The following is a 14184-nucleotide window of genomic DNA, read 5'->3' as shown; positions in this document are numbered from 1 at the left end:
ACCAAAGAACTTATATGCATATATGCACAATCAGTGGACCTGGACATTGGGTTGAGGAAAGCAGAAGGGGGGTAGAAGCAGGGAGGAAGGGGTCAATGAGGGGAAAATCCGGGGACATCTGAATACTTTCAACAGTAAAAAACAAATAAATTTTAAAAAAATACGGTGAGCTTTCTTTTCTTCTCGTAAAATGAATGAGAATTGCATGTCTATTGAGAACTTTACTGCATTTGTTGGCAGTCTTTGAGCACCTCATTCCCAGGAAGGATTGTAAAAATGTTTGATGTTTAAATGTCACTTGCCTGACTCTTCCCATGGATTTTCACTTGCTTAGTACCAATTTGTTAGATTGGTGAGGAGAGATTAATTAGCAGTGCATAACTTAATTGCATCAAAAGAAGTGGTAATTTTGAAGCATGTCAGTGATAGCTTCAATGTCTAGCAAAATGTTATTAATGCATTTATTCCTTTGTTCAAAGAAAGAAAACAGGGGAATCTTCTTCACTTTTCAATTATTACTAAAAATAGCTGACACTTTATTACTTGCAATAGAGGATTTTATAGGTAATCAATAAAATAATTTACTTTAGAGCAGTAACGGACCTCAAGAGGGAGCCTTGTTTAGTTTACTACTTTCAGGCACACAAAATAAAATTATTTCTACTATCCCCATTTTTACGTTAGAAATATATTATAGATTGATTAAAAGTGACCAGTCTGTGGTCATTGAACTAGGGTGTAGTAGTAGGAGACTACCTCAGCTAAGACTAACGCTCTCCAGACTTCTGTGTCATTACACTACATACATCGGTTTCTGTTTCTTTATAAAATTGTCTTTTCTCTTTCAAATGCAAATGGGAGATTTTGGGGGGGATAACTAGAAACACATAAAATACTCTCCTACATTACTGCTATAAGTGTAATTTGGTATACCTTTTCTGAAAGGCAATTAGTCAAGGGACTTAAAAATGATTTTATATTTTACCCATTAATTTTACTTCTACAAAAATCTGTCCTTAAACAGTTAGCTATAGGTATAGGATATTGTTATAAATTGATTTATGAAAGGAAAAACTAAAAAATCTCAATATTCAATTATAATGCAGCAGTTAAACTAATTGTGTTCAATTATATAATGGACTATCGTGCAGTGATTCAAATTATATTTTTAAATCAGTATTTCATGGCATGGGAAATGATTATAATATGATACTGGGTGATTATAGCAGGAAATAAACCCTTAGAGAGTCAAGATTTACGAAAATGTATAAATGTGTATAAATAATGGAGAAATTTTATTTTTTTCTTCATTTATTTTTTTTATTTTCTACATGGTATATAATGATTGTTAAAATACATTTCTAAGTATAGTCAAAAAATGAATGAGAGATTAAAGCCTTCTTCCTTTGAGGATCTTGATTAAACTCTTTGGCCTCTATTTAAACTAGTAAGGCTCACTCTTCTAAGCTTTTTCAAAATTACTAATACCATAATGGACGAAAGTGATGGGGGAGGGAATTAGGGGACTGACATTTACCGTATGTTCACTCTATGCTAATATCTAGCTTAGGTCCTTTTCATAAATATACTTAACATTATATTTCAAATAAGATGACTTCCTTTTGGCAAATAGTAATGGGATAAATAATTTATCAATGAATCCTTACATCTTTACCAACATAGTAGAACATATAATCTATTTATTGGAGCTAAAATTAAAGTGTTTAGGAATGCAAACAAATTCGCAAAGAAATCTGAGCAGTTTTGTGGTGGTGGTGACATTAGTGATTTCCTAGTAAATAAACTATATTTTGATTAATTGGACTCTAAATTATTTTCAGAAATCAGCATTTATATTTTTGTACTATGCAAAGAACCAGAAAACACTAGAAAGTGCCAAATGTTATATTTTATTCCTGGCCGAGCTTCATTGAGGAGCATGGCTTAAGAACTGGAAATCAATGGATTTGGGTTTTGCTAGTAAATTATTAAGAGGTTTTGAGCAAACCACATAAACTTTGTGTTGTACATTTTCCTCATCTGTAAAATGGGGCATTGGGCTAGGAACAGTGGTTTTTCAAGCTATTCCTGACTGGGAGCTCCAGGGAGGCAGGCACTACGAGAGTTTTTGCTCATGGATCTGGATGACCTGCAGAGTAGCCAGCATGTAACCAACACACAGGAGCACTCGCTAGCTCTGAGTGAGAGGAATGACGGACTGTGCTCCTGTGGAGCCCTCCTGGGAGTCTGCCTTCCCATCAGAGCTTCACCCAGCATAACTGTCTGCAGCAGCTTTATATATTGGACAGAAAGTAATATTTCATTAAAATGACAAAGAGTGTCTTCCCTGCTGAAAATAAAAATGTAACATCTTTAGGCTAAAGTCTGTTCAACGTGGTGATGATTCAATATTACTATTGTGTGCTGTTATTTAAAAAAAAAATACGGATCACAACACCTCTCACTCTAATTTTCCCTTCTATACATTTTCAAATTCTATAACAGAGCTGTGCTTCAACTGAACTTACGGCCATGAGAGGGATGGGCTGTGCTTTGTGGATGAATCAAAGGTGACTAGGTAGAGAAGGGGATGGTGGGATATGCCAGGAGAAGCAACAGCATGTGCAAAGGCAGAGTCATGAGAGAGAGGCAGGTTCAGAGAGGTGAGAAATATTGTGTGCTTGAATGCAGGGTTGCAGCAAGGTAGTAACAGATGTGGCTGGAGGAGGCTCCCCTCATAAAGAGCCTTGTATGCTTGGTTAGGACTTCGGCTTTACCTGGGGAAGCACGCCATTGGATACTTTAAGAAAGCGAGATAACATAATATTTTTGTGGTACTAAGTGTTCTCTAGTGGCAGTGTGGAGGTTAGATCTTTGGAGCCTGAGGGATGTCTGTTAACATACCTCTTGATCTTGGATGTAATGGAACTGGTATAAATAATTTCAAAAGAGTTTTCTTTTCATCATGGCATTCTTTTCCCACCCCAGAATTCATTTGCAGAATTCTAAAAATGATTCCTTGTATAGAGCCATAGCTCTTCCAAAGAGAAATCTTATTGTCATAGTTAAGAATCTACTTTCACTTACAAGTATCTAATACGAAGAGGGGATAAATAATCAACTCTGGAGACAAATAAAAGTCACTTTAACTTGAATATTTTCTACTGAAATACAATTTCATTTGTTTACAACTATGAGATACCCATTAGGGAACTTACAAGAGATTGGCCATGACATTCACGGCCAAATACATTGAAATTAAGGTTAAAGGACCAGGTTTTAGTGTCACCTTGAATGATAATTTTATCACTTAAAACTAAAAGTTTACTACCTAAGACATTTATTAGTGCCTTCATTTACATAAAAAATAATACTATACTCATGTTGGGATGACAGACACACCATGTAAGGCACATCATCTAGGGATGAAGACAGAGCTGGGTGTGGCTTTGGTCTATTTTAACATTAAATTTTAACTTGTCAATATATCTGGGCTTTAGTATATATACCATGAATCAAAATGATAAGTCAGTGTCATAAGTGAAGTAAAACAAAAAAGGAAAGATGTACTTAAAATAATAGAAATCCTCTTTTGATACACCACTAAACACAGAATGCTGCTAATATTGAAAGATTTCATTTGCAGCATGAATCCTAAAAGAAATAATTAAAACATAAAATGGCTATTACCCAGATGAATCTAAAACAATGAAAATCCAGTAAGGTAAATGGGATAGAAATAGAATGACCCATTTTTCCATCAAGCTATTCAGTGTAATGTTAATGTGTGTGTATTTTTAAATTATTTTTACTTTTTTGCTTTCCTAGCATTAATTTTACTTTCAACTTGAGAAAAATATTAACATTAGCTAGTGCTTGAAATATCTTTAGGTTCATGCTGAAATATTTTCTTAATTGTGCCTAGAATCTCATCAAACAGCGAAGATACAGAATTTAGACAGAGGTAGAAAATAAAAAATAGAAAATTGCTTTTGTAAGGAGCTAAAGTGACAATAAACTTTGTAGGAATACTCATTTTCAATCAGGATAATAAAAACCAGCATTTCTTTAGCCCTGGCCATGTGCAAGTTTGAACTGGGCTAAACTTCAGCCCTTTCTTTTCATTCCTGTAATGAGCCTTAAAATAAACAGTGTCACAAATGAGTTTAGAGAGATTAAATACCTTAGGTTATGGAGGTAGTAAGTGATAGATTTGCACCCAGACCTATGTTCTCTTGAGTATCATCTTTTATGCTACATCTAAGGCACAAGCCATGACTTCTAAACAGCACATGTCCCATGTCACCTGGCCGTGCCCTGTCATTTTTTTCTCATTGTATTATAATTGTCTTTTTGCACACCTAACTCCCCCTACTACATGGCTATTTCCTCCAACGCAAATACAGTATCTTTTAAAAATTTATTTATTTATGATCATTTATTTATTTAACCTTTCTTTTAATTTATTTTTGTTACAGATGTTTTTTCTTTTTCCCCCATTGTCACCCTCCTCCCCACTCCCCCCCGCCCCCCCAGCATTGTTGTCTATGTCCATTGGTTATGCATATATGCAAATAAGTTCTTTGGTTTATCTCCTGTCCTCTACCCCGCCGAGGTTTGTCAGTCTGATCCCTACTTCTATGTCTCTGGGTCTATTTTGTTCATCAGCTTATTTTGTTCATTAAATACAGTATCTTATTTATCTCTTTAGTTCTAGGGGCTTCATGCAGTGGCATACCCCATAGTAGAAACTCAGTGAGTGTCTATTGGATGACTAGTGTTGTCAGAGGTCACTAAATATTAGTATATTAAAGAAAACATTACATTATTATTTTTTAAAATATGTTTTTATTGATGTTTTAGAGAGAGAGGAAGAAAGAGAGAAACATCAATGTGAGAAAGAAAATAGATCAGCTGCCTCCTGCACACCCCCTACCAGGGATGGAGCCTGAAAGCGAGGCATGTGCCCTGAGGGGGAATCTAACCAGGACCTCTCAGTCACGGGACAATTCTCAATCCACTGAGCCACATCGGCTGGGCAGAAAACATCATATTATTATGGAAAACAAGTGATGTGAAAAGAAAGTGCCAGTTGCTTCTGGAGTTATTATCATTATTCAGTATAACTTAATGGAGGAAAAATCAACTTAGACTTCAGTTTGAGGGATTGGAAGCCTAGCAAATACAAGCATGCCTGATTATAAAGAGTAGTTTACCAAGGGGATTGGGAGCAGGTTCTAAGTGAGTTTGCACATGCGTCTTTAAAGTTGGTGGTACTGATTTCTGTTATAACAACTTGCTCAATGAAGCTCTGATTAAATATGATGATAGCATCCATTTTAATCTGGGTCTTTCATTGCCCTGTCTGAAAGCTATCGGCAATAAAAGCTCTCTTACCCTGGCTGTCCTAAGGGATGCCTAGAGCTTGAATTCTGCTGGTGGCCTAGCAGTCTTTAGGAATCAAAGACCAGAACGCAAGGGCTGCCAGCAAAATGATGTGCCCACTTTGCTGGCATTGGCATGTGCAGTTGCCTAAGCTTGCCTCCGGAAGGCTGGTGAATATGCTTTTTACTTCCTGGACATAAATTCATCTGTAAAATTTTTAAAAATTCAGAGTGGAAAAATACAAACGAAAAGTGGAGTTCTATCAGCCAGTGACAACGTGTGCAGTTGCAAGGGTGCTTTTGTTTTCTCATAACTGGTTTTTATAAATACACCTCCAAGGCACAATAAAGTACATTATCCTAAATTTTAATTTAGTTATAAAAAATTCTAAAATAGAGACTGGTTTTAAAATGACTGTTAACGCCCTATTTTAGTTGGCTCACAGGTGAAGTTACATCACGTTTTTTTCTGAGCCTCTTCCTGACCAAATTCAGACCGTGTTCCTTCTATGGGGAGAGCTGTACCCCTCTCACAGCCTCACCACGGGGTTGTAATAGTCCACGTGCTCATCTGCGCATCTCACTGGACTATTTGGTCCTTGAGAGCAGAGCTGTGTCTTATAGTTTTTCCTTTTAGTATGGTACAGTGTGTCACAGACTGTCACTGGTCAAGAAATATTTGTTGGATGACTTGTTCTCTGGAATAGCCCCTTTCTCTTTTCTTCTTACTTATACATCTTTCACTTTCTCCAGGTTCTCTCCATCTGCCCCAAGGACATGAGAGCTGACATCTGTGTTCATCTAAACCGGAAGGTTTTCAATGAACATCCCGCCTTTCGACTGGCCAGCGATGGGTGTCTGCGCGCCTTGGCGGTAGAATTCCAAACGATTCACTGCGCGCCGGGCGACCTCATTTACCACGCGGGGGAGAGTGTGGACGCCCTCTGCTTTGTGGTGTCGGGATCCTTGGAAGTCATCCAGGATGATGAGGTGGTGGCTATTTTAGGTACTGTGAACTTTCCTAATGTAGTAGCACATGCAACGGTTTGAGAGATTTTGCTTCTTGGGTTTCTTAAGAGAAATTTCCTTTGCTTGCTGACTTTGGAAACTGGGTCACTAATGAGATGATGAATCTTGGTGAAAACTAGTCATGCTGGTTCAGCAAGGAACATTAGTATTGGTCACAGACTACTGGGCTGCATGAGGGTCTGACTAAACTTTTTTTTTTTTTTTTTTTGTGGTAACAAAAGGATAGTACCCTTTAGACTAGAGCTGATCGTAGCCTGATGGTGGCTGTACCTCCACGGGGGTGAGTGTGAAAATGGGTCGTGGAATGACTGTTAGGTTAGTACTCTAGCATGTTAGTTTCAGAGGGGCCGTAGAACCTGTCCGATTCAACATTTTCCTTTAGAGATAAGCAAAGTGAGGCCAAAAACGTTTGGTGACTTGTCCAGCTAGTATATGATTTAGGGCTTGAGTACAGATCATCTTACTCTAAATCATTTTACCTCATCACAGTGGACCCAAGTAGTGAGCCGAACAGGATGAGGCAGTAAATGCCTTTAGGCCATTATATCGGAGTAATCACAATGCAAGTAGATTTAGGCATTTAAAGTGGGTTCTGTCCATTCATAAACCAGGAAAATTGTTTGACTAGTAATAAATTCACTCTACAATTCAGAGACCTGGTAATTAATTGTACTAACAAAAAAGGCAGTGCCAGTCCATGTAAATGACAATTTTTTTTAAATTACAGGTTTGGGGACAGTGGAATGTATATATATTGGTAGAACAAATGCTAAATGATATTTTAGATGAATTTTTTTTTCTCAAATATCAGCTGCAAGTTCATGAAGTCCACATATCTATAAAAGGAAGCAATAATGAAGTCAGAGGAGACTCATCTCTGGTTTTTTTCCTCAAGTAAAATAAGTTAGAATTGCAGGATGTCAACTCCATTTTGATCACATTTTTCCTGACTTGTGTCTCATGAAAAATGAGCTCAATTTTAAACTACTGGATTTTTTTTAGCTTCCGAGGTCAACCTACCATAGCTTGAATGCCACTTATTCTCGTAAGTACAAGATTGAATGATGTATTTTAGCAACTGCAAAAGCAAAACCCAGCACAAAAATGAAGAACTGATCTCAAAAAGCACAATTACCTGACAGAGACAGAACTAAGAACTGAGAAACAATGACCCCTCCTAGGAAAACAGGTCCTGTTAAATTTGTCCGAGTTAGAGAAAATGGTTCAGGGTTGCAAATGACTGAACACTACTGTTTGTAAACCTTTTATTAATTGTTTAGTCAGCAGTGTGTGTGCGTGTGTGTGTAAAGCTACTTAGTGCTTGTTCTGTTTTGTTTCCTGGAGCATAAAGGAGTTGCGTACAGTCCTTCATAATAAGTGTGCATTTCGTCAGAATGACGCTTTGTGGTAAAGGAAACATATACATACTACAGTCATTCTTGTTTGCTTAAAGGAAAGGGTAACACACAAGCCCCGAACAGCCGTGTTTCCTTTTCCTGCACATTCATGTCAGTGGTGGGTGGGAGAACAGACATCAATGATATTGCAGGAGAGTGAGGACCGTTAGAATAAATGACCTCAGCTGTGCCCAAATTGCCGTTTGCTTTGCCCATATTCTTCATTTCAGCCTCACCTTGGTAACTTCTTTTCTGAAAAGAAGGATGGAGAAAGCCCCGAGTGCAGTGCCGGGTCTGCCAAGCTGCAATCATTTGCTCAGTGAGACAGACAAAATGCATTTTCGTTTCCTTTTAAAATAAAATGGTAGCTGGTTTTGCCCAGTGACACAATAAAAATGAACACAGGGCCTCTGGGTATTGGACCAATCTCATCATATCTGTCACATTTTATTTCCTTGAGTGTGTGCTTTTTGTTTATCCTCCTCCAAAATCCTGGGATTCAGAGACGTTTTCATCTCTGGGCTTAATGAGTCAAATTATATGTACACCTCCCTGGCAAACTTGCATTTGTTTTTTCCAAGGGCCTCTTAACAAAGATTAACTCAGCCAGAAAGCAGTCAGAAGGTCTTTGTTTAAAAAGAAAGTGTTTTGACCTAGAAGTGATCTCCCCAGGGCAGAAGTAGGCAGGAGAGGTGGGGAGGCAGGATGCTGGCAGCTGCTGTGAGCAGGCGGTGGGGTTGCCTAGGTCCAGGAGACCCAGCAAAGCCCCTGTCCTCTGCCGGGGACAGTCTGTGAAGAGACAGGTGTGGAGACAAGCTTCGGGACCTCCTCCCTATGTTGAGCCTTCCCCAGTCTAGGTTTAGAGGAGAGGCCATCTGAGGGGATTGCACGCTAGGATTGAGGACCCCTGGTGCCTTTCTGCGGGAGAGCCGGTGAGATGCTGTAAGAGAGAGGTGGCTGCCCTCCATGCCCCACACAGGGAGTCTGCCCTGCCCAGACCCACCCTTGTGCTCACACCGTCTGTCTGCAGCCCCCACTTCCAGGCAGCTGAAACCGGGTACACACTGCTGCCTGTGCTCCGCAGGAGGGGCCTGGAACCTGCCAGAAAGGCCTTCCCTCACCCAGCCAGGGTCTTGACTTGGAGATCATCACACTGGCTCTATTTTGTGACTTCTCAGTGTGATTTAATTGAGAATGCATATTTTTAGACTTTTCTAAATAAAAAAAAAATTTACGATTAAAAATGAGGGGAGGGCTTTCTTTAATGCTCAAGATTGCTTAATGTTCTGAGAAAGGGAGAGGAAAATAGTTGCTCCTGAAATTTGGATGACTGACCATTTCTTTCTAGCTCCTCTTGTTTTTCTTCTTCTCCTTCCCTGCCCTCCCCTCCTCTCTTGTCCCCTCCGCTCTGCCTCCTCCTCTTCCCCCTTCTAATTTTTTGGTAGCTTACTTTTGGAATAATTATAAACTTAGTGAAATGTTCCAAAAATGATTAGGGTGCAAAGTTTGAGAAATATCTTTATGTTTTCTACCTTATTGAGTAAGTTGATTAGGTCTTCTATGTCTTTACTGATCTATCCTCTTCTTGATCTATCCTGGAATGGAGAGTGGTTTATTAAAGTATCTTATTATTAATGTGCTTTATCGATGTCTCCTTGCACCTCCTGCAATTTGTGCTGTGTTATTTGGTTTTGAACATTGAAATATCTCCCTTTTCATCTTGTGTAATGTCTTTTTTTTTTTTTTTTTTGCCTGGTAAGGGTTAAACAGAAACAGCATCCCTCATATTTGAGTACACTTGGAAAAATGAGAATTTGTCTAAGTTGGTCTGATAGGAGAAATACAGAGGTCTGGTTCTTTCTTAACACTGATTCATGTGCTGGTTGAAAGGTAGAGAAGGAAAATTATTTTAAAATTAATTAAAATCTTTGAATCCAAAAACAGGTGCAGTTTCATTCTTTTGGATTCTTGCCTCCAAACAGTCTTTTGGTAGGTACATAATTTTTTAATGTGTCAAAAGACCTAAGGTGTTTAATGAATGAGTTCTGAAGCATAACTAATTAATGAAAAGATTAAAAATGTAGTCAACAAATACCTCCTTTTTTTTTTAACACTGAAGGATGGCTTCAAGATGTTTTTCAAAATAGGGCATATGAAAAAAAATTGCAGTTCATGTCTTTTTTCAACATGAAGTTCTTTCCGTTCTTACACCTCCACTTTTTTTTGGCCTTCCACTTTTTAGAAAACACAAAGAATTCTAAATTAAGTCTATGATGCATGCATAATATTTTATATTCTTTAATATATTCTTGCTTTTTAGTTCCTAGCCTATAATTACTTAATGTGAACAGATTTATTGGTATGGCTAAAATTAGCCAGGTTACTTCTAAGTGACTCATCCAAGTATATTGTACCTTTTAGAGACTATAAAAATGGTATTTCCCCATTAACAATAGACTCGGCTTCTAAGATATTTGTTTTGCTGCATTCACAATTTGTCTTTTCTGTGTTTACTGATTATAAGAATAATATGATTGGAGTCATTAATCTAAGACAATCTGTATCTAAGTATTTTCATTGTTAACTTCAAATTTCCAAGAGAACTAAGCTTGTTTATGTACAGTTTGAACAGAAGGGTTTGATTTTGTTATGGGGTTAGGGGAAGAAGCAAAAATGAGGAAGGAAAAGACAGAATTAAAGGAACTTAATAGTGTAAAAAAAGTAATTTCTAGTACCTGGGTTAAGATTTCAAGTAGAATCAGTCCATATCATAAATATTTGTGCATTATCAAGGAAAACATATAAATTATGGGTCTCAGAATTAAAAGTCTGTTTTTTAGTTTTATTGCCAAAAGAAAAAAATCTGAATGTGAATGAATAATATTTTGCTATTTTGAGAACCTGTGAAAATGTGAATTTTATTCTGTGCTTAAGATTTCTTCCTATATACTTGCTATTAGAAGTTAGGTACTTCACACTTTAAATCCTTAAAAGGGCTTTTCCCAAGCCCCAGAAGATTTTCTTTTGCATCCACATTTCTGTGTTTTGGGATGCTGAACTATGAATCAGGTAGGTTTGCTCTACCAATTATGATGATGGACGTAGTTAATTCAGACACTTTTATTAAGGGCAAACTAGTATTTGGTTTTAAACATGCAGGCTTGTCGTGTTTTAAACTTTCCAAGTTGTGATTATAATGTTATTTACCCATGATTCAAATGGTACACTTTAGAGTTCCTCAGTTCTGTAGATTTCTGGATAAAATATGAATCTTTGCAGTCTTGTAGGTTAGACTCAACTTCAAACCCTGTCCTTACCATCCTTCCAAACGAAATCTGTGTATTCTATCTCCTTGGAATCTCTTTATCCTACTTTTAATATCCCTCTCCATGACCACTGCTCTTCAAATGTTGGCCCTGGGCAGAAAGGCCTGACTGCTTGCAATCTGCATCAGTGTCCACCTCCAATTTATGTTTTGCTGCCACTGCAATAATCTTCCTAAAATGTTACTTATCGTGTCTGTTTCCCTGGTTGGATTGATGTTTTAGCAATTTGGATGTAAAATATAACTACTAGCGTGGCCTGTGAGGCCATTTAGGTCTTATCTCTGATTCTCTTTGCAGCCCAACTGTGCTATTCCTACTCCTCTGGTTGTACCATATAGCATCGCAGGAAGCTTCCCGAGTACCACCGCATCTCTTACCAATGAGCTTTGGCCTACATGCATACTCTTCCTTATTTAGAACACCTTTTCTACTCTTTCTGGTTGTCAGTCTCTTGCTTGGTTGCCTCCCTGGGGATCAAACCCACAACCTGATTTTGTGCCCTAACCAGGAATCACATCCATGAGCTTCCAGTGCCCAGGATGATGCTCCAACCAACCGAGCCACAGCAGCCAGGGATGAATACGACATTCTTGATTCACATTTCTTTCCTGCAGTATCTTACACAGGTCACTCCTACTCCACTCAAACCAACAGACATACTAGAGAGCTTTTCTTTTCTGTTGTATCTTTCCCTTTGCTGTCCTCTTGTCACTGCCTTAACTCCTGAGAGGTGGTTGTGGAGACAGGTGGAATGCTATGTTTGTAAACTGCGGAATTCCACATTATTTTTCACAGTGAGGTAAATAACCTCCCACAAGTGTTCCCCTTTCCAGTCTTCATGCTATTGTTGGTTCTGTTCTTAAAGCATGGACAGGTCATGAATCACTTTACTTAAAAATTTTTTAATAGTTCCCCCTTTAAACTAGGATTAAGCAGACTATGCAGACTCTGTTGGTTGGCATTCACAGTTCTCCCTCTTGGGTCTGGTGTTTTCTCTCTAGACTTGGCTCTCTCTCTGTCTCATAGATTTCCAGGATAGTGGGTTACCGTTATTCATCATTCCCTGGGCAAATCGTGCTCATGCAATTTTTTTGTTGTTGTTATTGTTAATCCTCATCCGATGTTTTTCCATCTATTTTTAGAGAGAGTAGAAAGGAGGGAGAGAGGAGAGAGAGAGAGAGTGAGAGAGAGTTCGATGTGAGATAGACACATCAATTAGTTGCTTCCTGCACACACCCAGACGGGGCTGGGGATTGAACCTGCAACCCAGGTATGTGCCCTTGACCAGGAATTGAACCTGTGACAATTCAGTGTGTGGGTCAACACTCTAACCCCTTGAGCCACACTGGCCAGGGTGTGCTCATACTATTTTGTCAGCCACAAATACTGCCCTTCCCCTTGAGGCACAGCTATGATTAAACTCAAACACTACCTTCTTTGTAAGGTTTCACCTGAATCCCCTAGGTCCAAAACAATGTGTGTGTGTGTGTGTGTGTGTGTGTGTGTGTGCTTTACCTATTCTGGTCCTATAGAACCTTTCCCCCCACGTTTTGTACATTTATTTTTTTGCATGTCTCTTTTACTTACAAAATTAAAGACTCCTAAGAGCAGGATTTTATTTCTTGCATGTCTCTGTGCCCACACAGCACAAAGCACATGTTCCAGCTTAACGTTAGCATTAGGTCGCTGGATGCATTAATCAAACAGGGTGAGTAGGGCAGCCACCATTTCTCCCATACGTGAAACTTACAGGCCTTCATTACAATATGAACATTATTATAGGCATCGACTCCAAATGCCTTCTTAGGAAAAGAAAGCAAAAGAGTTTCAAGATATAACTGTTTTACAAGTTGGTCTTTTTCCTGGATTTTTAAGTAATATGCTATATAACTTTTTACATTTGGGCACATGTTTGGGTTTCTATATTTAACCAATTTGTTCTTAACACTAATAGTATATTACAATATATTCTACCTTCTTAAAGGCAGTTACCATCATCCCTTAGCACTATAAGGATACTCTTTATTTTTTTCACAACTACTTAATGAGAGCTAGTTGGCTTATTCTTTGTGTGTGTAAATAAAAATCTATAAGCTATATCAGTGATTTTTTTTGTAGTAGATAAAAATCATTTACTTATTTAAGTGTGTCTACAAGTTTGGATTCAATATAATTTTCAACAGAATGACTTTGGACATCAATCACTGGAGATAGGCAGGCTTCAATTCTAAATGTTTTAAAAGATGCTATTTTAATACACCTATATAATTTTTAAATTTTAATACTCATCTTGTTATTTCTGTTCTTTTCCTTGAAAATATTACTTTATGACACTTGCTGGTTATAAATACTCAGACCTCTTAAAATCATATAATTTAAAAACTCATAGTGTTGTTCATTTATAAATGAATATATTTTGTGCACGTGTGTTCATAATAATGTTTATGAGTCTACTGCAATAATCAGTTATAGTGAAGGGCTGCCTAATAAATTAAATGGATTAAGTCCATTCAAGAGAGTAATGATCAAAATAGAACTATTACTATATCCCACATACACTCACAGGAAAACATCTAAGTAAACTTCAAATGCTGTATTTTTAGAGATTTGATTTGTTGGCAATACCAACAAATGCTGTACCCAATGATAAATAACTGAGATAATTTTTATGCATTTATTTTATCCATGTCATTAACTCACCAAATAATGTGTTCCACATTTTTAAAGACACTCTGACTGTAAAACCAGCACCTCAGGAGACCATAATCCCCAATTTCCTATTTTAGAAATCTTTCACATTTGCTTCTATTTTACAATCCTGTTTTCTGTGGTTTAGAAGTTAAACACTTCATAAGACTTAATGAAAAGAACTGAGAAAATATAAATAGACCAAACAACAACTTTCATGTTGAGTGTGAGCTTTTCTACTAATTTTAGGGTTTTGGGGGAAAGTTAGTTTTCTCAAGCTCTAAAGTGTCTAGAGCTAAGACTACTTGCACTCAGTAGAAATGACCCAAAAACTAAAATCAGATAGTCTGTACTCATTAA

The 14184-nt window shown here is 37.6% G+C and overlaps 1 protein-coding gene across 3 annotated transcripts in view; it reads left to right on the top strand.

Annotated features, from left to right (window-relative positions):
• Window positions 1-14184, top strand: part of KCNH5 (potassium voltage-gated channel subfamily H member 5) — a 290510-nt gene that overhangs the window by 208305 nt on the left and 68021 nt on the right. For all 3 annotated transcript variants that reach the window (XM_036271993.1, XM_036271986.1, XM_036271995.1), the window contains exon 9: window positions 6138-6390. In XM_036271993.1, the coding sequence (XP_036127886.1) occupies window positions 6138-6390 (253 nt within the window). The remainder of the gene's footprint in view (window positions 1-6137; window positions 6391-14184) is intronic.

The sequence above is a fragment of the Molossus molossus genome, unplaced genomic scaffold, assembly GCF_014108415.1.
Source record: "Molossus molossus isolate mMolMol1 unplaced genomic scaffold, mMolMol1.p scaffold_m16_p_1, whole genome shotgun sequence".
NCBI classification, from domain to species: Eukaryota; Metazoa; Chordata; class Mammalia; order Chiroptera; family Molossidae; genus Molossus; species Molossus molossus.
Note: the sequence above shows the minus strand (reverse complement) of the source record. Positions and strands in the feature narration are given on the sequence as shown.